This window comes from Orycteropus afer, unplaced genomic scaffold, assembly GCF_000298275.1.
Source record: "Orycteropus afer afer isolate SDZICR_OR568_19922 unplaced genomic scaffold, OryAfe1.0 scaffold00006, whole genome shotgun sequence".
NCBI lineage: Eukaryota > Metazoa > Chordata > Mammalia > Tubulidentata > Orycteropodidae > Orycteropus > Orycteropus afer.
The window spans coordinates 25822691-25847501 of NW_006921593.1; the positions used below are offsets into that span (position 1 = coordinate 25822691).

The following is a 24811-nucleotide window of genomic DNA, read 5'->3' on the forward strand; positions in this document are numbered from 1 at the left end:
AGGAGGATTGGTGGTGGTGCTTCTGAAATGTTTGGTGGAGTTCATCAGTGGAGCCCTCTGACCAGGTGCTTTCTGTTTTGAAAGGTTATTAATTATAAATTCAGTTTCCTTAATACAGAACTATTCAGGTTATGTATTTCTGCCTGTGTGAGTTTTGGCAGATTGTGTCCTTCAACAAATTGGTCCATTTCATCTGAGTTACCAAATTTATGTTGTTTGTATATTCCTTTCCTGTTCCGTTGATATCCAGGGATCCGTCATGATGGCCTTGCTCTCATTACTCGTATCACTATAGTGAAACCGACAAGAGCAGAAATGTGACAGGACTACCTTGTTTTTCCGGGTCTCATGAGTTTTCCACCTTGGACAGGGTGTGGTCTTACTTTTCTGTTACTCTATTAATGGGAAATACTTGAATTTTTCTGGTAAGTTTCTGCCTCATCCAGGTTCCAGCTTTTGCAGGTTTTTCTGTAATTTGTGTCTTCTCTTTCTTCCTGGTTAGCCTGGCTAGAGGTTTATCAGTTTTATTGATCTTTTCAAATAACCGGCTTTTGGTTTCATTGATTTTCTGTTTCCTGTTTTCAATTTCATTGATCTCTGCTCTAATTTTTCTTATTTCTTTTCTTCTGTGTTTATTGTATTAATTTGTTTGTATTCCAGTTTCCTAGCATGGAAGGTGAGGTTGTTGATTGTAGATCCCTTCTTTTCTGATAAATGCATTCATAAATCCCGCTTCTCTTCTGATGCACACGTTCATAGATCACCTTCTCTTCTGATACATGCATCCATAGATCCCCCTTCCCTTGTGATACACGCATTCATAGATCCCCCTTCTCTTCTGATACTCGTGTTTGTAGATTCCCCCTTCACTTCTGATACACACATACGTTAATTCCATTTCTCTTGGGATAAACCCTTTTGTAGATCCCCCTTCTCTTCTGATACACACATTCCGTGCTGTACATTTCCCTCTAAACACTGCTTTTGTTAAGTTGTATTTTCTTCATTTAGTTCAAAATACTTCTAGATTTCTCTGGAGGTTTGTTTGACCCATATGTTATTTAAAAGTGTGTTTTCTAACCACAAGCTGATTTGTGATTTTCCCACTGCATTTCTATTACTGATTTCTGGTTAATTTCATTGTGGCCTGAGAGCATACTCTGTATGATTTGTATTCTTTTAAATGTATAAGACATGTTTGATGGCCTGGGATGTGGTCTGTCTTGGTGATTGTTCCATGTTATTTGATGGCCCGGGATGTGATCTATCTTGGGACTGTTTCATGTTGTGTGATGGCCTGGGATGTAGTCTGTCTTGGTGACTGTTCCATGTGAGCTTGAGAAGCATGTATATTCTGTTGGAGAACTGGGTATTTAAACACTGGATTAGTATCACCATTTTTAAAATTGTTTAATATTTCTGAACTTTTGCTTTGAAAGTTTTATTTCTGAGCTAATTCTGGCAGTTTTGATACAGGCAGACTTGGGAATCTAAATCTGGCTCAGATGACATATCAAATGGAAAAGATAATTACCTTCAGAATTAATCTTTGCAAGTCCTAGATTCACTCCAGTCTTTGCTCTCTGGTGTTGAAGTGTCCCTGTCTAGTAACAATTATCTTAGAAGTAAGCCATTGTCAAGAGACTGGCTGGCATCGATAGAATGAATTATTTTCTTGAAATATGAGATTTATCTGTGGTGTGGTTGCTAACCAGAAGGCTGGTGGTTCAAACCCACCAGCCACTCCTCTAAAGGAAAGTTAGGCGATCTACTTCTGTAGTGATACTGCCTCGGAAACCCAAGGAGGGGTCGATTTGAGTCGAGTCTGACTTGATGGCACATAACAAGAACAACAGCATGGTATTGTGGAGAATGACTCAATTGGAATGCCTTTTGTGGATCATTACTTTAGTGAGATTACCACAGTTCCCAGAGACTTGGATCTAGAAACGTAGAATACATCACCAGAATCTGTTATAAACCAGTAATGCCACTTTTTTACAGTTATGCTGGGAGACGTTCCTTTCAGGTCATTAGAATGTTTGTGTATGCAAGAGTTCGTGCTGCCCTCCCCTGGACACTGGGGGCTGGGGGGACAGGTATTGGTGTTGGGTCCCTTTTCCTAGACCACCATGTCGATCACGTTCCCATGTTACATAGCATTGTCCACATAGTCATTGTGCTTTTGTGTGTGTCAGGCTCCTCTAGTCAGTAACAGTGGAGAGTGCCCATCTGGATTTTACTAGTTTAATGGGTGATGTCTTACTTCCAAATTTGGGTGTTGGGTGGAATGGGAGACTTTATTGATTATTTGTATGTCACCTATACATGGGAGGCATTTAACCTGGAAATGAGACACATATATGTTACTTTTCATTGCTGTCTTGTCTTTTCTTAATCTCCTTAAGCTCTTAGAATTTTGGGAAGGAGACATGGTTCTTAGTGTTGCAAAGCTCGTCCCAGCTGGACTTCATGTTTACCAGACGCTTGATGGTAAGAGGAAGAGGAACACAGCAGTTGGTTTTGTACATGATATCTTACACGTTAGATTCATGTGGGTCTCATGTGGGATTGTTTACTCTCTGCCAGCCTTTCTCCTACGTGGACTTCCCTACCTATATCCAGATTATCACACTCTCAGGTTTCAAAAACAAAGAACTTACCCAGTTTATAATGTATTTAACTTACATAATGTGTGAAATCTTTCTAACGTGATAATGTATTATATTTTCTGAAATTAAGACAACCCCTTCACCTATTTTTTTTTTTCTTTTTAAAGGCTTTGGATTATTTATATATACACACACACACACACACACACACACAACCACAAGCATGACAGTGATTGTGAGAATGGCACAGGCAGGACCAGGCAGCGTCTGCTGTTGTATGTAGGGTCGCTATGAGGCCTAACTGGTTCAACAGCACCTAACAACAGCACCAGGACCAATTTTTAACAAAAGGGTTTGAAATCATTTGAACCTTAGTTGTATGCTGTGAATTTTTGCCCATATCTCAGCTTCAGATTTTGTAGCAAGCCAACAAAAAGTACTTCAAGAGTTTGAGAGTACTTACTTTCTTTAAGTTACAGTAAAAGTAATAGCAGCAGCAGGAACATGTATTTCTGTCTTCTTTGTGCCAGACACTATGATAAGTGTTTTATGTGAATTATCTCATTTAATTTTCACAAAATAAACTGAAGCTTAGAAACTTTGAAGTAACATCTTAGGACGTGTACTGGGTGGAGCTAGGACTCTGAGCATGTGATGCCCAACCCTTACTCCTGTCCACAGTGTTGGAGACCTGAGGTACTGGCCTTTATGTTAACTCTTCTTTGCTATTCCTGTTCTCACAAAGATGATGCAACAACCTGGGAAAATGCTTTCATAAAATTAAAACTAAAGATGCAAATAGAGCTACAAAATAGCATCAGTGTACTAATAATAATTGTGACTTTTTCTTAAGTTTCCTTGATGAGAATGCTTTTTCAGATGCTCATGTGACTCACCTGAGCTCTTTCTTTTTTTTGGATGATGGTGATGCACCGTCTCACTCATGGTCTTGTCTTTCCAGGGGATGAACTGACACTGTGGGACATGGAAATTGCTGATGGAGAAGACATCTTTGTATGGAACGGTGTGGAGGTAAAAGATAGTGAAGAAATTGCCAGTGATTTCTTTGGAGTTTTTTCTTAAGTCATTGCAGTGAAATTTCATACATGAATGCGGTTGGATTCTAGGAAGCTGCTAGAATGTTTAGTAACTTCTGGGCCCAGTCAGTGTTGGCTGCATGTTAAAGGAGTGTTTGCTGAGCACCTGCATCGTGCCAGGCCCTGTCTCAGCTGCCAGACTCCAAGGGACCCTGCATAAAGTAAATAGATAGTGACCCGGCCATGTGCGTAGTCCCTGTGGGAATTCGGAAAGGAGTTAGTACTGAGCTGAGTGAGGGAACACTGACGGAGGTGACCAGCGAGAGGAGAGTGGTTTTCCTGTGCTGGGAGTGGGTGCGGAGCAGCGCAGCATGCTGGGACTGTCCTGGAGCCGTCTCACGTTTCCAGGGCTTCGTCACCACTCGGAGTGAATCACACATCTCTGCTTTCACGCCAGATGTCTCTCCTAAAATAGCGTGTTCTGCTGCTTATTGGCTGTGTCCGCCACCTTATTCCATGGCTTCCAATTGAGACCTACCAGAAGGGAGTTAGTCACCACCCTCCACTCACCCCACCTCACCTCCCAGAAATAACCAACCAGAGAAAAGCCTGCACCCCCTCCTTGAACAGTGGCATCATCCATTGTGCAAGGCCCTGCTCCTGGGAGTACCCTTTGACCTTTCTCTGCATCCTAGTAAGCATCAAGAGCACTCCCCCGTCCTGGAATCGCCAGGTCAGGCACGGCTCTGTCTGCACTGCTTTATCTTAGTTCAGACTGCCGTCCTTCCCAAGTAGACTGCCTCGCTTACTGTTGCTGCAGTTGTCAAAGCTCTTAACAAGCATTCAGAAAAGGACAAATGAAAATAAAATGCATGATCTTATCCCGTCACTATCTTGCCCCATGATTTAAATCCCCCACCGTGGTCCTTCAAGATCTGACCCACACTTCCTTGGCACACTTCCTCTCTTTCCTTCCTTGCACTCTGCACACCGGCCATGCCACTCTCTCCATAGACCCTAGGCCATGCTGCTCCTGCTACTGGAACTGCCCTTCCCTCCTCCTCGCTCTCTGTCCCACCCTCTACTCCCTATGCCCCCACTGCACCTGGCAAAAACGGAGTCTTAGTATCCGTTGTGAAGCTGCCTTTTCTCTTCAATCCAGATTAGGTGTCCTGCCCTGCACAGACCCTTACCACTTTCTGCAAATCTCTAGTGTAGTATTTCATGCACCCATTGATTTGTCCCCTCTTGAACTCTGAGCTCACGTGGGACAGACACAGTGTTTGTTTTTTTTTTCTTAATGCATTTTATTGAAATAAAATTAATGTACAGTGAAATACACAAAACTAAACTGACATGAGTCAATGCATTTTTTTTCCCTGCAGTGTTCCCTCCCCTCCCCATCCACCCCTGGCAACCAACAAAGAGTTTCCCTCCATATATAAAACTTTCCTTCACCCTCCACAACAATATATATATATTTGTCCTTCTATGATTGACTTATTTCACTCAGCATAATGTCCTCCAAGTTCATCCATGTTATGCAGTGTTTTATAGACTCTATGTTATTCTTCAGTGCTGCATAGGCTTCCATTATGTGTATGTACCGTAGTTTGGTCATCCACTCTTCCGCTATAAATCTTAGAGATAAGTTCCTTGCTAGATATGTAATTATCAGCAAATATGAATTTATTGCTGTCATTTTTCTTATGTGCATTTTCGTGGTGTCGATTTCTTTGTTCCATATAATTTTCTGTGCTGAACTCGTTTTATTTCTGAATCGTGTTATCCCTTCCTTCATTGCTCTTATTTCAGTATTTGCTGAATATTTATGCTGGTCCTCTTTTTTTGATGTGATGGTTTATCATTTTTCTTTGAGGTTACCGTGTGATTTATAGTTTTCTTCCCAAGTTTAGAATAGTCCATTCTATCTTGTAGTTGTCTTGACATCCCTACCATCTAGAATTGTAACGACAACAGTTTTTTCCCTCTTTTTGGTTTGTAGTTGTCCCCATTTGTCAATTGATGTCTCTGGTTCTCTGTTTACAATCTTGCAGGCTTCTTTACTTTGGATACTTCCATAGCTAGGTTGGTTTCTGGGTTATATCATCATGTGTTTTAATGGTCAGTTGTTGTTGGCTGTTGTTGCTTCTCTGTCCAAAGGGCTCCCTTTAGCATCTCTTGTAAGGTTGGTTTGATTTTAACAAATTCCCTTAATTTCTGCTTATCTGGAAATGTCGTAATTTCACCATCATATTTGTGGGACGGTTTTGGTGGGTACATAATTCTTGGTTGGAAATTTTTTTCTTTCAGTGTTTTATGTGTACCATCCCATTGTCTTGTCCCCTGTATGGTTTCTGCTGAGAAATCTGAGCTTAGTCTTACTGGTTGCCCCTTGTAGGTAACTTTTGGTTTTTCCCATACTGCTCTCAGGATTCTTTCTTTGTCTTTGGTTTTGGTAAGTTTAATGATGATATGTCTGGGTGATTTTCTTTAGGAGTTTATCCTGTTTGGGGTTTGTTGGACTTCCTGAATGAATATATTCTTATCTTTCATCATACCAGGAAAATTCTCTTCCAACAAATCTTTGACAATTTTCTCTGTGGTTTTATTTGTCTTTTCTTGTTCTGGAATTCCGATTACACATAGGTTATTCCTTTGATGGTATCCCACATGAACCTAAGGCTTTCTTCATTTTGTTTTGATCTTTTTTCTGATTTATCCCTTTCCAAAGAAGTGTTCAGGTATTTGCCTTCAGTCTCCCTAATTCTGTCTTCCATTGATTCAGTTCTGCTCCATTCAAGGTCTTACCTATTTCTGAAAATTTAGTATTAAATTTCTGCATTTTTTGTGTGTAGATTTTGTATCATTTCTAATTTTTCATTTATTTTTGTCATTTTGTTCTTGCATTGTTGTTTGAAATTGTTCTAGGGTTTTCTCATCTTTCAATTCATTAAAGATCCCTAAATATAATTGTTTTGAATTCCTTGTCAGGGAGTTCCAATGCTGCATCTTCCTCAATGATGTGTTTTGGGTCTGTATCCTGGTCCCTTGTTTCTCCTGCTTTGTCTTGCTTCTTTGTGTGGACTGTGATGCTCCACTGTCTCCGAGGCATTGTGGCGTTTTGTGTTTATATTTAATTGGTGATTGTATGTTGAAGTGACTTGCCCACAGTATGTTATTTATGCAAGCAGGGTACTGTGCTCTTTGATTCACTAGTTGACAGTACTTATACACTCACCACCTATCTTCTTTCCTGTTGTCAGCCTTTCGTATGACCCTGCTGACCTTGGCAAACAGATCCTATTCCTAGGTCCCTGAAATCCGAATGAGAATGCTATCACTTTAAAATCCAAGATGGTTGCCACTTACAAAGATTCAAAATGGCTGCACCCTTGGTCACTTTAAATATCTAAAATGGCCGCCTCTTGTAAACATTCAAAATGGCTGTGCCCTCTGTCACTTTAAATATCCAAAATGACCTCCGCTTGTGAACATTCAAAATGGCTGCACCCTCAGTCACTTTAACTATCCAAAAGGGCTGCTGCATGTAAACAATTAAAATGGCTGTGCCCTCCAGGCAGCGGAATGTCCACAGCTCAGGTTGTCTCCCTCCTTGCTGTTTCCCTTCCTAATTATAGGCCACTAGGGCAGTTGTCCCTGCAGCCCTTGGTGACCAGAGCTGATCTTTAGGTCAGTTCTCAGGTCCCAATACCACTTGGAAATATTCAGGCTGTTGGTCCCGTCAGAGTAGCTGACAATCCGCAGCTCCAACCATCTCTGTACTCACTGTTTTCGGTCCGGTTTTTCCACTAGTTGGTGCCTAATCCACTTCTGTATAGTTCCTTTCAAAACTCAGGGCTCCAGGATTATCTTCTGTATCTCTGTCAATTGGTTTTTCTTTGTTGAAGGGGGTCTGTGTCACTTGTCTGCCTATCCCTCTATCTTACCAGAAGTCCAGACACGGTGTTTTTAATCTTCTCTAATCCAACACTTAGCTTGGGACCTGGCTCATAATAGGCACTCTGTAAATGTTTGGATTACAAGTGGGATAGGAACATGGGAAGATGTGCTGTGTTTTGGAAGCCAGCACACACTCAGTGGTAACTAAATCGCAGGCTTATTAGCAAAAAATAGAGATGAGGCCAAAGGATGGTCTGGAAAGAGCCTATGAGTTGCCATTTCTGAAATGCATCTTGTCTTCATACCTTTGCCTGGACACCTGCCCTCTTTCTCTAACCTTGTTGACTGTCATCCTTAAAGATCTATTTGACATGTTATCCAGTCTTTGAAACACTCCTTAACTTCCCCAGGCAGAGCAAGTAGCTTTGTCCTAACATTTTTGGTACTTGGCTGTTGCCTCTGCTGTCACATTTATCATGGTATATCCATTTGTCTTGTTGAGGGTTTTGAAGGCAGAAACTATCTTACTCACCTTTATATCCTTGGCACTTGCTTTGTATATGGTAGGGATGTCTCAGACATTTCTAGAATTAGTGGGGGTGTGGATAGCACTGACTCAGAAATTCCAGTCTGCTCTCATCCTCGAGGACCTGTGACATAAATGATGTCAGACCATGTGCCATAGGAGGTATAGAAGATAACTTCCTGCTCTACAGGAACTTAAAAGTGAGATGGATTGACCACACAGAAATCGGCATCAGTGACAGATAATCATAGCTAATGTTCCTAGCGTAGAGCTGTACTGTGATCATTTTAGATGAAGAAATGTTTCATGTCGAATGATAATCTAAGGCATTGGAATAGGTAGAGTAGTTGAACAAAGCCTTTTGGAAGAAGGCGTAGCTGTGATCAGATGTGTGGCAATGATTGGTGTGTGCACTTGGCTGGTAGGACAAGTTGACTTGATATGTACCTTGAAAGTTGGTGAGGGGTAGAGGTGGTCTGAGAAACGAGGGTTTTATCTTGTGAACAGTAAGAATCCCTGACTGCTCTGGGCAAGATGATAATGTAGTAGATGTGCTATTTTAGGAAGTGATGCTGGTTTGAGCGGGAGAGCTTGTATGGCAGAAAATAACACCAGAGGGCTGTCAGTAGCCCAGCTGTGTAAAGAGCCAGACTAGCTAATGGCTGTGGAAATGGGGGAAAAAAAAAAAACATGGATGAGGGAAGGTTTCAAAGCAGACATTTAGGAAAATTTTACTTAAAAAAGATTTGTCTATAAATGTAGTCATTTACTATGTTGTTATGCTAACTTTCCCAAATAGGAACCACTCTAATGGGTGTCTTCATGTTGTTCTGTAGGTTGGTGGCGTCCAGATTCAAACTGGTATTGACTGTGAACCTCTGCTTTTAAATATCCTTCATCCAGCAACAAGTGGTGATGGAGAACAGTGTCAGCAGTGGGTAGAGTCCCCATGTGTCTTGCCCGCGAATGCAGAAGTAGCCAGTATCCTCACAGCCCTAGCCGTCCCAGCAGGGGTCATCTCAGTAAGCAGTGCTGAGTCCACAGGTGAAGGGAGCTGGACCACCATTCCCCCGGGAGACCTGAAGATGACGCTCAGAGAGCAGGGTCTCAGGAACGGCAGCTTGGTTCTGGTTCAGCATGCTAATGGTGATGCTCACAGGTAACTAGTGAAAAGAGAGGACCCTGCAGTTCCTTTCTTTGTTTTGTTTTGTTTTTAATTGTGATTTCGGTGAAGGTTTACAGAGCAAATTCACTTTCCATACAGCGGTTCACATATACTTTGTCTCATGACATTGACCACAGTTTACCACAATGCAGCAGCTCCCCTCCCACTTCCTCCCCATAGTTACCCCTTCCCAGTGTTCATCCCTCCATGGACTCCTGCCCCCTGAGCTGTCTCCCTGTGCATAAGCAGCCCTTCTTTCTCCCATGATTGTACTCTCCAAGGAGAGTATCTACTTGAGGTAAATTTTTAGCTCATATGCCTGTCTTTTGTTTGGCTGGAAACCACAGGAGTGGGTTCAATTCCAGACCTGAAGGGCAGCTAGGGGCCATAGTCTCAGTGGTTCCACCAGGCTCTATCGGACCAACAAACCTGCTGTCCCCCCCTCCCTTTTTTTTCTTTCCTCCAAATGATTTTGAGTTTTGTTCCACAATCTTCTCCCTCTCCATCAAGGATCTCCTACATAGATCCCCTTCCAAGTGGATGACAGTGGTAGCCGGGCACCATCTAGTTCTTCTGGTCTCATAGTCATATAGGCTGCAGATCGGATGGTGTACCAGTCGCTAGGACTAATTGTTTCCGTGAATTTTGGTTTTCTTCATTGTTCTTTGCTCTGGACAAGCAGAGACCCATAGTTGCATCTAGATGGCAGCTTGCTAGCTTTTAAGATCCCAGTCGCTACTCGCCAAAGTAGGAGGTGGAACAATGTTTTGTATAGTATGTTATGCCAACTGAGCTTGATGTCCCGTGACTATGGTCCCAAGCCCGCAGGATCAACTACTCGATCCCTCTGGGTAGCTGGCTGTAACCAAGCAGTGACCACAACCTTGCCCCTTGTCAGCTCTCTACTGTACACCTGGGAATTCTGATCATTCACATAAACTTATAGGACCATTGTCTGCCAACCCTATGTATGTTCTTGGATACACTCCACATTTCATAGACATTCCTAATTGTTCAGCCTGTCCACCCATCTATCTATCCACCTGTATACCCATGTTTGCCTTCACTGACAACACAGTACTGTATGCAGTTCGTTTTAATAATGATACAAGTTCAGTGTTCCATTCGTTTCTAGACAGTGTATTCTAGATTTATAAACAGGAGTGTTCTCACTTATGCAACTTGGAGAAAAATAATGTAAAGTGATTTTTTGGTCAGTGTGGTAACTGACTAACACACACATCCGTAGTTGTACTGGTCCGATACACAAGCAGTCCCCAGGTTACAGGCGTCCACCTACAGACAACTCCTGTTGGTCCTTTAATGCAGAACTTCCAATAGGTTCTGTCATGGCCAGTGGAACAAAACGAGAAGAGGCCAGAATTTTTAGTTTGGGTGATTTGGGAAAATTACAGGAAGGGGAGACTTGGAAGAGGCCCCCGTCATGCGCCTGATGCACAAGGTTGGATTATTGGCGCACAGTCAGGGGGATGCAGTTGGCCACCGTCTGTGAGCGGGGTGCTGCCATCTTTGAAGCTCTGCTTTAACGTTATATAAACTTACCATCATTTTGATACAATTAAAGGAGCCTTGGTGGCACAGCCATTAAAGTGCTCAGTCACTAAACAGAAGGTCAGAGGTTTGAACCCATCAGCTGCTCCTTGGGAGAAAGATGTGGCAGTCTGCTTCCATAAAGCTTTACAGCTTTGGAAACCCTGTAGGGCAGCTCTACTTTGTTCTATAAGGTCGTTGTGAGTTGGAATTAACTCTGTGGCAGTGGGTTGAAACAATCCCTACTGGCAACAAATTCATTACAATCACCTTCACCTACTGCACATGCAGCTTTTAAAACATAGAAAAGGCGTCAGGCCTTTTCTTTCACTTTCAAAATAAGGCTGATAAGAACTGGATATATCTGTTCCAATTTACCTACAAATGCTTAGAGACATAGTTAAGAACAGCTCTTGTAACCTGGGGACTGCCTGAGGGTGAAGATTAGGGTTAGATGCAGAATTCTATCAACCAAATTCTGATTAGCACCCACTATGAAACTGAAAGGAGCTCTGGTAGCATAGTGCCTAAGGCACTTGACTGCTAACCAGAAGGCTGGCGGTTCAAACCCACCAGCCACTCCTCAGAAGGAAGGTTGGGCAATCCTACTTCCTTAGTGATACTGCCTTGGAAACCCAAGGAGGGGTCGCTATGAATTAGGTCTGACTCAGCGAGATGGCACATAACACCAGCAACAGCATGAAACCGAAGGCACGTTCTCATAAAGAAAATTCCTGACGTTTTCATGAAGATGATGTTACAGTCACAGCTACCTCACCTGTGGGTATTTTGTTACAAGAGTCCCGTGACTTTTTAGGGCCTCCTAGCTACCCATATGGAGCTTCGGCATTACACCCTCACCTGGAGTCCTGTAGCTCACAAATGAAGCTCGGAGTCGCTCCCTCTCTCTCTGCCTTTGTAATTCTTTCTGGGACAATACATTTCTGTAGTCAGTGTCTCATACACTGCATCTGCCCGGATTCCCACCTATTGAAGGTGGAGCCAGTGACCTTGGGCAAGTAGCTTCGTCTCTCCCTGCTCAGTTTCTTCTGTAAAATGGTAATAATAATTGTTACCAACTTCATAGAGTTGTAAGGATTGAAAGACTTAAGTGCTTAGGAAGTATTTGGACATGGTGTTGTACTAGCATCATTATCAGCTTCATCTGGTTTCTCACCATTTTAAGGTAGTCTTAAGGCAACATCTTTGTGCTTAAAACTTTGTTGTATTTAGGATTGCTAACTTAAGGTAGAGTCTCAGCAGAGTAATAACTGAAACAAGGAGTAGAAATGTGTTTTAGGGCTCTGATGTTGTTAGGTGCTGTCAAGTCAGTCCCACCGCCTAACGATCTTTTGTGCAACAACGAGACGTGGTCCGGTCCTGTACTGTCCCAGTCGTCGCTAGATGTGAGAGCTCTGCTGCAGCCACTGGGCCAGTCAGCTCACTGAGGGTCTTCTTTCTTGCTTACCCTCCACATTCCAAGTGTGATGTCCTTGCGCAGAGGCAGGTCCCTCCTGATGACATGTCCGAAGGACGTGAGACAAAGTCTGGCCATCTTCACTTCTAAGGAGCATTCTGCCTGTACTTCTTCCAAGACAGATTTGTTCTTTCTTACAGTCAGTGGTATATTCAGTATTCTTCACCAGCATCACAATTCGTATGCATCAGTTCTTTTCCTTCTTTGGGCTTCCTTGTTTATTGTCCCGCTTTTGCATGCATATGAGGTGATTAAAAATCCCATGGCCTTGGTCATGTGCACCTTAGTTCTCAAGGTGACATCTTCACTTTTGAGCACTTTAGAGAGGTGTTTTGCCACAGATTTGTGCAGCACGGTACGTCGCTTGGTATACACTCCCAAAGATGGCTTCTGTTCGCTCGTGTTGTGCCTTTGTATGAATTAGAAAGAAGTTACCCCTCTCCAGCACCCTTTACTGCGTCTGTCAGAAAATGTGAGGAGGAGGAGTGTCATTTTCTCAGAGCAAGACACTCTCCTCCATCTGTTGTCATCACATAAAACTCTGTTAAACAAAGTATAAATATACAGTGTCTGTGGTGTGAGTGACACCCCCCTTAGCTGTGACACTTCTGTGCAGTGTCAGTCTGCGCAGCTGTCCGTTGCTGCCCTGTTGCCAGACGAAGTCCACACGTGTGGGTTGCACAGGTGCTCTTCTGACGCTGTACTGGTGGTTGCCGTGTGCAGGAGGTCTGCAGCCGCTAACCCACAAGGTAACAGCTGGTTGCTCAGTTACAGCAGCTTCCTTTGGGAAAATGGCAGCAAGTTATTTGTGTAAGTCAGAAAATAATTTGAGTCACAAATACAGGCTCCATAAATACTGCCCACCACCTTAAGAGGAGAAGCAGCATTCGTAAAGTCAACTCAGTAAAGTGTGGTCACCTTGAATCTGTCACAGTGAGGGGTCCAGGTAGAGTTTCAGAAGTTGTACCTAAGAAGAAGTATTCATTTGTTCTCTGACCCTGTATGATCCATACAACTGTGATGTGAAGATGCATTTTAAAAATGTGTTTTTAAGACCAGTCTTACTGGTCTGATAGAGATTGGTGAGACCTCCAAGACTATGGTCCTTTTTTACACTTCCGGCTGGGAACTGAACTTAACTCTTGTTGTTTCCAGACAAACAATAGATAGGCATATAGGGTGAACATTTACATCAGGTAGGTACTCTCCTTAAACAGTCAACCATGGGAGATCCGAAGGGCAGTATTTGTACAGGGAGATAGCTCAGAGGGCAGGAATGTGTAGGCAAGAAGGACACAGGGAAAAGGTAACCAGAGGGAGGAAGTGGGAAGAGAGCTATTACTTTGTGGGGATTGCAGTCAATGTCGTGAAACAAAATGTGTAAGAACTGCTATATGGACAATGAATCTGCTCTATACACTTTCACTCAAATCACAATTTAAATAAATAAATAAATAAGATGTCTTTTTACCTACAGTTTGCTGACCAAACAGGGGAAATGGAGCACTAGTGTGAATGAGATTAACTGGTTCCAAGTTAACAATTTATGCCAATTAGCATCTGAAGAGAAGCAAGTTAAAGTATCAGCAACTGGGAACACAGTGAGTAGATAATAATGATAGCTAAGCGACAGATGTTTTTCCATTTAATTTAAAATTATTTATTTAGAGAACAGTAATCATTCAGAGGCATTGTCTTGACTTGTGTGTGTGTCTGTGTGTGTGTCTGTCCCCATTTGCTCTTCCTTATTTACCTATCTGCACTTTTTACATGTTCCAGGAGTATGCCTGGAATCGAAAGGTGGGAGAGATTACCTATTTAATTAGTTTGCCAAATCTTTTGGCTTTGAGAAATATCTGTTTTCAGGGGTCATTTCTGTATTTTTTAAAGCAGGAATGTGAATGTTTTGTTTCTTCTTTTGTGTTGTGTTGTGGGTTTTTTTTTTTTTTTTAGTTTACCTTAAATTGTTCTACACTGTACTCCATGCTGTGTACAAAGACAACTACTCTTCAAAAAGAATTCCTTCAGGTTTCCAGTTGAAGATTTTGCTAAGTTGTTTTTCCTTAAACATTTCTTGGGAGGCATCTTTTTATATTTACGTAAACCCAGTAAAGCTTTGTTGTTGGTTTTCTTTTCTGAAACAAGTTAAAAGAAACCTATTGGACTCTCCTTTCCTTTGATACAGTGTTGTAATTTCTTAGGGTGCATGCATATTTGTTGATATTGTAAGATCAACATCCTCTAATTCTGGAGACATGTTTCCCTGACAGTGGGGAGGAGTCTTTAGCGTAATAGGCCTTCGTTACTTCAGTCTCTTCCTGCCTTGGCAGATTGGGGGATTCTGAGCAGAAGCTAGAGTAAATGACCTGTGATGTCAGTTTTACCCCTAAATTTCCAAGGCTTTATGCCTTACTGGAAGGTGGCCTGAACTAAAAAACTATCTAAAATAAAATAATTGAAATATTAAAAAAATAGAAATTTTAAATATTGCCCATGGGTTGGTATCTGTTTTTAATTACTTATGCTTATTGGCTCTCAGTTGTCATTCTTCACATAAAGAATGTGATTGATTGCTCCATGTTTTATTTACTCTCACAGAAAAATTAGTGTTTTATCAGTTGGAATTGTTTTGTTTTCTGTAGATGTTGTTTCTGTTCCAATTAACATCAGTTTGGTTAAAACGTACCTGTTCAGTTCTGAGGTCTTTTGTTTTTGTCACCTTATTAAAGAAAAAGATGGATTTCAGGACTGGAAAACACCTTTTTTCAAATAGGCCAAAAAAACTGTTGGGTAATTAGTATCTCAGAGCTGTATGTGCACACATTGCCCTTCTCCATTTCCCTCGCCTTCCATTGTTTTCAACTTATACACAGTCATTAGTCTATTTCTCTATTTTAGGTGGTGTTTGATATTCGAATTAAAGCCATAAAGGAATTAAAATTAATGAAGGAACTAGGTAATCATTTACATTTGCTTTTTGGTTTTTTGGTTTAATTTTGTTTTGTTTTGATTTAAAAATTTAAAAAAATATATAGAAGAGTACAAGAGTAATTTAGGGAAAACTTGTGCACCTACCACCCAAAATGGACAAATGTGAGCATTCCATCATGTGTTTGTGTTTGTTTCAAACATTGCAAATAAAGTGGAACGCCTCTGTGTGTGCCTTCGCATGCTGTGTGCTCCCTCCCCAGATGCAGCCGGTCTCTGACTGGAGTGTGTCCCTCCATGTACCCAGGCTGGGTTATGTATATACATGCGTTACATTCACGTATGTGTCTGTGTGTGTTAGAGTTCTTACGTTGACCTAAATTCCATCATACAGGATATAACATCCTACAAGCTTGCAATTTGCTCAATATTAGGTTTTCTTTAATAGCTTAATTGAAGTATAATGTATATGCCATGAAATTCACCCATTTTAATTGTATAATCAGTGATTTTCAGTAAATGGACAGTTTTGTAACTATTATAACTATTACCCATTTTAAATGGGTATGGGTATAACTATTACAGCCCAGTGTGAGAGCATTTCCATCATCCCAAAAGACCCCCCCCACCATGTGCATTTGCAGTTGATCTCTGACCCAAGCCCCTGGGCACCACTGACCTGCTCTCTGACTCTGTGGACTCCCTTTCTCAGGCCATTTCATGTAAAGGGAACCATTCACTGTGTTGTCTTGTGCCTGGCTGCTTTCACTGTCTGTACCATTTTGTGAGGGTCAGTCATGTTCAACAAGTATCACGCATCAACACGTTGTTCTGTTATTAGTTCCTTTTATAGTATTCAGTGGATAGATCACATCTTGCCTGTCTGTTCACCAGTTAACGGACATTTAGATGGTTTCCATTTTTTGGCATTTTACGGATGGTGCTGCTGTGGACATTTGCCCGTGAGTCTTTGTGTGGACTTTGGTTTCATTTCTTCTGCATAGACAAAGGATTGGGTTTTTGAGTCCTGTGGGAGCTCCATGTTTACCCATTTGAGAGACTGCCAGATCATTTTAAAGGGTTATTTGGGGTGGGGGTGGGGGGAGAAGAAGAATTAGAGATTCTGTGATTCACAAAGCCTGAAATCAGTGAAACAAGAGTCTGGCTGCGCAGAAATAGGTGCTGCGTGTGTGAGTCGGTTGACCTCCAGTAGAAGAAGCAGGTGTTTCAGTGGAGAGAGTGTATTTCCAACAGTTAGTGCTCCAGCAACTGGATCTCATGTGCACAGAAACAGACCTCTGTCTTTACTCACACCATGTAAAAAATGAACTAAAAGTGGCGCATAGACCTAGCTGTTAAAGCTCTAACATTCCTGGAAGAATATCTTCGATACATTACCATGTGCAACGATTTATGTACAAACCATGGAACACAAACCCTAATTTAGTGGACTACCCCAAAGTTAAAAACTTGGCTCTTCGAAAAGTATTATGAAGGAATTGAAAGGGAAAGCCACAGATTGAGGGATGTTTACAAAGCACGTATCTGACAGGGGACTTGCACCCAGAATGTATAAGCAATACTCGAATAGCATAGTGCCTAAGGCACTTAACTGCTAACCAGAAGGCTGGCGGTTCAAACCCACCAGCCACTCCTCGGAAGGAAGGTTGGGCAATTCTACTTCCGTAGTGATACTGCCTCGGAAACCCAAGGAGGGGTCGCTATGAGTCGGGGCCAACTCGAGGGCAAATAACAACAACAACAACACTTGAGACCTAGTAAGAAGGCAAAAAACTGGGGAGATTAAATGCACACTTTACAAAAGAGCATCTACCTGCGATTGACCAGTAAGCACAGGGAAGGATAGTCCAATTCATTAACCATCAGGGAAATGAAAATTAAAACCAGAATGAGCTACCACCGTCACCTAGTTGTTGTTAGTGTCTTCGAGTCGGCTCTGACTCATCACAGTCTTGTGTTCAGCAGATGAAACGCTGCCTGGGCCTGCGCCATCCTCAGAATCCTTGCTGTACCTGAGCCCATCGTTGCAGCCACTGAATCAGTCCCTCTCATTGGGGGTCTTCCCTTTTTCGCTGACCCTCCTCTTTACCAAGCATGATACTACTGTCCAGGGAATGGTCCCTTCTGGCACCACGACCAAAGTAGGTCAGACGAAGTCTCACCATTCTCACTTCCAAGGAGTATTCTGGGTGTACTTCTTCTAGGACAGATTTTTTTGCTTTCCTGGCATCCCATGATATTTTCAGTATTCTTCATCAGTGCCACAATTCAAATTCATCAACTCTTCCTTACTCATTTTCCAGCTTTCACATGCGTATGAGGCGATTGAAAATACCATGGCTTGAGTTAGGCACACCCTAGGCTTCAAAGGGACATCTGTGCTTCTTAACACTTAAAAAGGTCTTTTATAGCACATTTGCCTGGTGCTATCTGATGTCTGATTTCCCACCTGCTGCTTCTGTGGGTGCTGATTGTGGTTCCAGGTAAAACGAAATCATCGACATCTTTAATCGTTTCTCCATTTATCATGATGCTGCTTATAGGTCCAGTTGTGAGGATTTTCATTTCCTTTGTGTTGAGGTGTAATCCATACTGCAGACTGGAGTCTTTAGTCTTCATAAGTAAATGCTTCAAGTTACCTTCACTTTCAGCAAGCCAGGTTGTGTTATTTGCGTATCACAGGTTGTTAGTGAGTCATCCTTCAGTCCTGATATAATCCAGCTTCTCAGATTATTTGCTCAGCATACAGATTGAATAAATACGGTGAAAGGATACAACCCTGACATACACCCTTCTTTCTATAACCCAGTTTTGAAAAAAAAAAAAGGTCACTGCCATCAAGTCAATTCTGACTCATAGCAACCCCCATTGGGTTTCCCAGGCAGTAAATCTTTACAGAAATAGATTACCCCATCTTCCTGCTGCACAGCAGCTGGTGAGTTTGCACTGTCAACCTTTTGGTTAGCAGTCAAATGCCTTAGGCACCATGCCACCAGAGCTCCTTATAAACCAGTAGAATGTTTCAAATACAAAGTGTAAGCAAAGGTGTAGAGCAACTAGAGCTGCCATATATGTCTGGTGGGAGTATAAAATGGTAAAGTCATTTTGGAAAAGTTTGCTTGTTTCTTACAAATTTAGACATTCACTTACCAATGCCACTCGTAGATATTTATCCAAGAGAAATTAAAACGTATCTGTGCAAAGACTTGTACATACATGTTTATACCCAAAAGTGGAAACAACCCAAATGTCCACAAGCAGGGGAGTGGGTAAAAAAATTGTGGTGTATCCATACTATGAAATACTATTTACTATTTATTGACCAGAAGCAATGCATTACTGCCCCACACAAAACATGAATGAATCTTAAAAACATATCAAGCAAAGAAAGCTGGACACGAAAGAATACATACTGTATGATTCCATTTACATGAGATTCTAGAAAGAAACAAATGTGAGCTATAGATCTGCAGACGGCAGATCACTGATGGGGCAAGATGGGATTGACTGCAAAGTGCACAAGAGAACTTGGGGGAATGATGGAAATTATGTCCGTTTGCTGGTGATTATCCAGATGTTCAAATATTTGTCAGAGTCATTGAACTGTAACAGTGAAATGGCTGCACTTCATTATAAGTCAATTATACTTCAATAAAGTTGATTAAAAGTACATGGATTATTCAAATGAATGAGTCATTGTTTTTCCTCCTGTAACTCATCTCCCCATGGCCACTCTTTGCTCCCCTTCGAACCATGCTTCATGTAGCTGGTGACCTTAACCCTAACCCTTGTTAAAAGCCTTTAGTGCTTTTTCATGGAATTTAGGGGCATTCCGTAAGGGAGCCTACAAGAACCTGCATAATCTGGCCCCTGCCTCACTACGCTTGTGATCCCCCTTTCTGCCTCCTCACAGTACACTTCCCAGTGACTCTCCGGGACTCCCTCTGTGTACACGCTCCAGTCTACCCCAGCTTCTCCAAGTTCTGCCCTCTCGCTGACCTTTCTGCCTTCACTGTCCGCTGAGTCGGTCATTCATTTGCTCTCAACTGAGGTGTTGCTTCTCTTTCATCCCTGCCCGCTCAGTCTCAGTGAGTCCCTGAACTTCTCTCCAGCACTTGCCCTGCAGTAGCCTCGTCCATCACACAGGCCTCTTTGAGGGCAGAGACCATGGTGGTTTTGCTTCATCCTTTATCCTGGCTGCTAGCACAGTGCCTGGCACACAATTAAGTAATAAATATTTGTTGAATGAAAGTAAAACAGTTTTAAAGAGATAGGATTTAAAATATATTTTTACAGGAGTAACTCTTTTCCTAGGCTGTTTTAGTTGTCAAGAAATTTTCATTAGAATTAGATGTTAGTTTCACATTGCAATACCAAAAAAAAAAAAAAAACCAACCAAACCCACTACCAGTGAGTCGATTCCGATTCATAGCAACTCCTTGTGGATTTCCGAGGCTGTAAATCTGTACGGAAGTAGATAGTCCTGTCTTCCTTCCGCGGAGCGGCTGGTGAGTTTGAACCAACAGCCTTCTGGTTCGCGGTCAGATAGATGCCTTAGGCACTACTCCACTGGAGCCCCTTTCACATTGCCGTAGCACAAGGTAGTGAACTTAGGGATCTCAGAAAGCTGGTGCTGAGGTCTAATAAAGTCGGAATTTCTAAGACCTATGGGATTTTAACCACTTAAGAGGATCCCCTCCTCTAAATCCTTGAGAAATCTGTTCTGACAAAATCCTGATACACATCCTCAAAATTAGTGCCCACTGGCCTTCATTTATTGATGAGCACAGAAGTCATCTGTTCAGTCTCGGTAGTCTTTGCTTCACACAGTTACAGTATGCACGGGTTTCAGTTCCCAGGGTTTAGTTAAATTACATAAGCACCCCCCAACAACATGCTTCACAGTTTTTAGTATCCTGTACAGTATTGACTGAGTTAGTTGCTCAAAGTCTGCCAGCCCTTTAGTCCACAAGTCAGGATGTGAACAACAGGTGCATATCAGGACAGTGATCAAGCACATCGCTGACTTCAGAGTCTGTCTGTAGTCACTCGCTGTTCCATCTCGCAGGCAGCCAAGTGTGTAGTCATGTTACTTCCTTTTCTCTCAGTGATAAACACACACAACATTTTACAAGACTGGGTGATCACAGAAGGGCCATCGAAACAAAAAGCAGTAGAGAACAGTTGTCTGGGTTGCAGAAGACAGAGCTGACAGCAAGAATGCCAGTGTTCAAGGGACGTAGGTCTGGGCCCAGAGGAACTTAAACGAAGGCGAGCTAGTTGATGTAAATCAGAGAAGTGATTGTGATTAGAAGGAAGAAGTCCCACGGGAGGTGACACTGGCAAGCACCGCATATCAGGGCTCGGGATACTGCACCCCACTGAAAGCGCAGCAGATAAGGTGCCCGAAGCTAGCCCACACTCAGAAGGAAGTCAGGCGATTTGCCAAGGCATAGATAAGATGCTTGCTTCTGTACTGTAAACTATACAGCAAGAAGGAAGCTAGACCTACACTACTTGAGATAATTTTATTTTCAGCCAAGAAACACTTTAATTCTCAGTGTTCCTTCTGTTTTAAATTACAGTGTAAATATTAATTTTACTGTTTTTTTTTCCATTACACTTGTAATTAGTAGTAGAGAAATTTTTAGTGCTTTAACAAATTATAAAGGTCACAGGACAATCATCATTTTTCCAGTGGATTAACACGGTTGTCCTTGGTTTCCTTTTGCATGGCCATTTTTAGGGCCCTGTGCCTCTTTAAAGTGAGGACTGCCCACACTGGGTTTTGTTTTCTTCATTTATTGTAGCTTCTTGTTAATCAGCACAGTAGGCATCGCCCTCGTTTCTGTGTTCATTGCACTAACCTAGTGCTTCTGTTTGTAGCTGAGAGCAGCTGTCTGAGACCTATTGACAGGAGTGGGAAGCTATTGCCTCCAGGTAAGTGTCCAGGAGTCTTCGGAAGCAGAGACACTCACCAGCGTCTTTCTTAACACTTTTGCTTTAAATACTGACTTCCAATATCGAATATTCTGAAATTACCTTTTAGAAACTGATTTATAGGATGTAGTACCTAAGGCGTAGACTGCTAACAAGAAGGCTGGCGGTTCAAATCCACCAGCCACTCCTCAGAAGGACGATTGGGCGATCTACTTCCTACATCCGTAGTGATACCGCCTTGGAAACCCAAGGAGGGGTCGCTATGAGTCAAATCTGACTCAATGGCAGTAAGTTTGGTTTTTTTAGTTTTTTTTAATTGTCATCCAGGTACCTTCCACATGTAATTACAGAAACACCATAGCCCGAAGCACCCATACTCCTGTTTTCTGAAATGAACACCTGTCTCTGAGGATGAGAGCCTTTTTCAGTCAAGGCACAACCTTATAATCTCTAGCCTTATTTTCAAAGTTTGCTTTATTTGTTGTACTAATTTTATTGTAATTCCAGTTATGAACAGGAGCCTGTGGTCCTCACATCTGTAATTCATCTTGCTATTAGCTTAATTTATTCATGGACAGACTGAACTGTTGGTGGTAGTCACAGTAGCAACTTTAACTTGGCAGAAGCAGTAGATCATTCTTGACATTTTTCTCAGTTCTGAGTATCTGACCCTTGATCTCTGTAAACCATAGCTCTTTTGAACAAGTCGTTCTTATAGGTATGAATCTAGAGCATTGATATCTGCTTCTTATCTCTTGGCACTGTTGCACAGATAACAAGAATTGTATATCCTGCAGTATGGAAATTGAAAAACATAACCATAATCTGTTTAACCCTTTTGTGTGATGTACAGCTTATTTTGTTTTTCTTTCTAAACATTACCAATTTTCAAAGAAAGACTGATACTAGTCTTATTATTTTGCTTGGGGAGGTAGTAATTAATAGTATCCATCATGTTATCAAACTTCTTTGCAGTGCCTGACAGTTACACGGTGAAGGAAGCAGAATTGAAGATGGGCAGTTCCTTAGGACTGTGTCTTGGAAAAGCACCAACTTCCACTCAGGTAAATGAAGGTGGCCTGGTAGGAAACTCGGCCCATCCATCAGGTAAACGAAGGTGTCATGGCAGGACAAACTCGGCCTGTCCAGAACCAATGCATCTTCATTCATAATTAACACGTAACAACTGCAGTAATTTTGTTTTCTTTAAAATTTTTTTCCTTAAATGATACATTTTATTTTACATCCATAGAGTTGCTTGTGATTAACTAAAACTATATTATGTCAAAACATATTCATAAGGGCCTTTTTCAGTGAAAATTTTGTGGTGAAGGGGGACCTGTAAGGTTCACTGCCACTGGTTTCAGCCACCGTATTTCATAAGTTCTTAGGTACACCTTTTTGCCTCACACACATCTTAAGATCTGTGAATCAGGGTGCATCTTAGAATCAGTGTCATCTTGCACTTACAGCTGGCACTGCTTTTCTCAGCGGTGTGTAAGATACTGAGTCGAGCATCTGGTATTGCAGATTCAGTGAAACACAGTCTTGATTGGGCTTTGTTACTGCCTGAGTTGTAGAGCGTCCTCACAGCAGCCGGCCTTGCCCTTTGTCTTCGTTCGTTTTCTGTATAAAATACTATCAGGTGACCTTTGCCAAAAGCCCTACCTGTTCAATAAATTCTTATTATAGACCAAAAGTCACAGTGATATCCTTACTGCTGACACTCACAGTGTCAAGGTAGTCTGGACTTCTGTCAGGTGGCCTGTGGTTCCTAGATCCACTTCATGTTTCCCAACTATTTCCCCTTCAGTGGCCTTTGGTTTTTTTTGGTTTTATTTTTTAAATTGTAGTTTGTGTAAAAGTTTACAGAGCAAATTGGTTTTCCATTCAGCAATTGGTACACATTTTGTGACATTGATTGCAGTGCCCACAATGTCACAACACTCTTCCCCCTTCTCTCCTGTGTTCGCCACTTCCCTTCATCCTTCTTTCTGTCCCTTCCTGCCTCCTGAGCTTTATCCCTGAGCAAACGCTGCCCTTTTGATCTCATGCTAGTTGGTTGTTCTGAGAAGTGCGTGCCTCTGATGTTATTGTTCACCTTGTAGGCCTGGTTGTCATTTGGCTGAAAGTTGAGCCATAATTTTTGTTTTTTCAGTTTATTGTAGCTTCTTGTTAGTTAACACAGCATCTTCGTCATTTCTTTGTTCGTTGCACTAACCTGCTGCTTCTGAATTCAGTTCCAGGCTGAAAGGTGTCTAAGGGTCATCATCTCGGGGGTTCTGTCAGTCTCTGTCAGAACAATAAGCCTGGTCTGTTTTATGATCTTGAGTTTGGTTCTACCTTTGTCTCCCACTTTATCCAAGATCTTCTCGTATGGTCCTTTCAGAGTGGTTGGGAGTGGTAGCTGGGCACCATCTGGTTCTTCTGGGCTCAGGGTCGTGGCAGCTGACGTTCATGTGTTCCATTAGTCCATTAGTTTCTTTGTGTTTTTTACATATTTCACCCTTCTTTGCTGTGGACGGGGAGAGACCCATAGTTACACTTTAGGTGGCCACCAGTGTGCTTTCTTCTTGACCTCTAGCAAAATGTTGTACACGACGAGCAGATAGGAGAAAACACATGTGGTTGAGTCAGGAAAGGACAGTAGGGATTTATGGGAACCAGTTGGTAAGAGACCAAATTTATATTCTTCCTATGGGATCTTGGGAATTATATGGAATCCCTAGACAGAAAATTAAATTTAAAAGATTGAGAGAGAGACGCAATGAACGCTTAGTGTGTAGTGATTACCGGTTCCTGTGAGGAGTGTTTGAGACAGAAGTGGAGATCAGAACAGAAGTCACGTCTGAAAGACACTCATTAGGAGGGAGGCCCTGGTTGGGAAGTGTTGGGCAGTTCTGGGCAGCTTTGTAACATTAAATTGCTCAGCCTAGTCTTGTTTTTACATGATACGAGATTTCTGTTATTTGACTAGAAGGAAACAGTGCACTTACAGAATTAGAAATGCAGTTACTTCTGTCTGGATCTTAGCTGTTCCTGTTTTTCACTATGGGGAGTGACATCCAACCTGGGACCGAGATGGGGATCATCGTGGAAGAAACACTGTCAGTGAGAGATGTAAGTACGTTTGTGTTTGGGGGCTGTGGAGGGAGGTAGTAACCTGTGTTGGGATTTTGAGGTCCTATGGCTAGGGTTTCCATAATATACTGCAAGGATTTCTGTGTACTTTCTAAAGAAATGATTTTGGAAGCTTGAAAATTCATAAACCAAGTACAGTTTTTGAAATAAGGTTACTGTTGTATTTTTCTTTCCTGATTACCAGTAGTACTGGTTCACTGCAGAGGTTTGGAATGTGCGAGAATGGCTAAAAAGACTTGAAATCCTTATATACCTCCTCCCACCTTTCCCATCATTTTGGCACAGCTTCTGGTATTTCTGACTTAATGGGTGCACTTGCCCACAGGCCACACCGGCCCCTCTGTTGCTCTTCAGACAAGGCCTTCATGCCAGCAGAAAGCACAGTAAAGTCAGACACTCAGTCCTTTGTTGTTTGTTTTCTTACATTATGGAAGACTTGAAGGCTGCAGTTTTGTTTGAGTACAACTTTGGCCCATCCCTATTTTATTTTATTTATTTATTTATTTATTT

General features: G+C 42.0%; 1 protein-coding gene across 1 annotated transcript in view; it reads left to right on the plus strand.

Moving 5' to 3' along the window:
• The window catches only part of USP40 (ubiquitin specific peptidase 40), an 86174-nt gene that overhangs the window by 37503 nt on the left and 23860 nt on the right, over positions 1–24811 (plus strand). Inside the window, exons 13-20 of the mRNA XM_042780860.1 lie at positions 2409–2493; positions 3574–3644; positions 8915–9237; positions 13749–13872; positions 15170–15227; positions 21107–21160; positions 22136–22224; positions 24194–24280. Coding sequence (XP_042636794.1) covers positions 2409–2493; positions 3574–3644; positions 8915–9237; positions 13749–13872; positions 15170–15227; positions 21107–21160; positions 22136–22224; positions 24194–24280 — 891 coding nt within the window. The remainder of the gene's footprint in view (positions 1–2408; positions 2494–3573; positions 3645–8914; positions 9238–13748; positions 13873–15169; positions 15228–21106; positions 21161–22135; positions 22225–24193; positions 24281–24811) is intronic.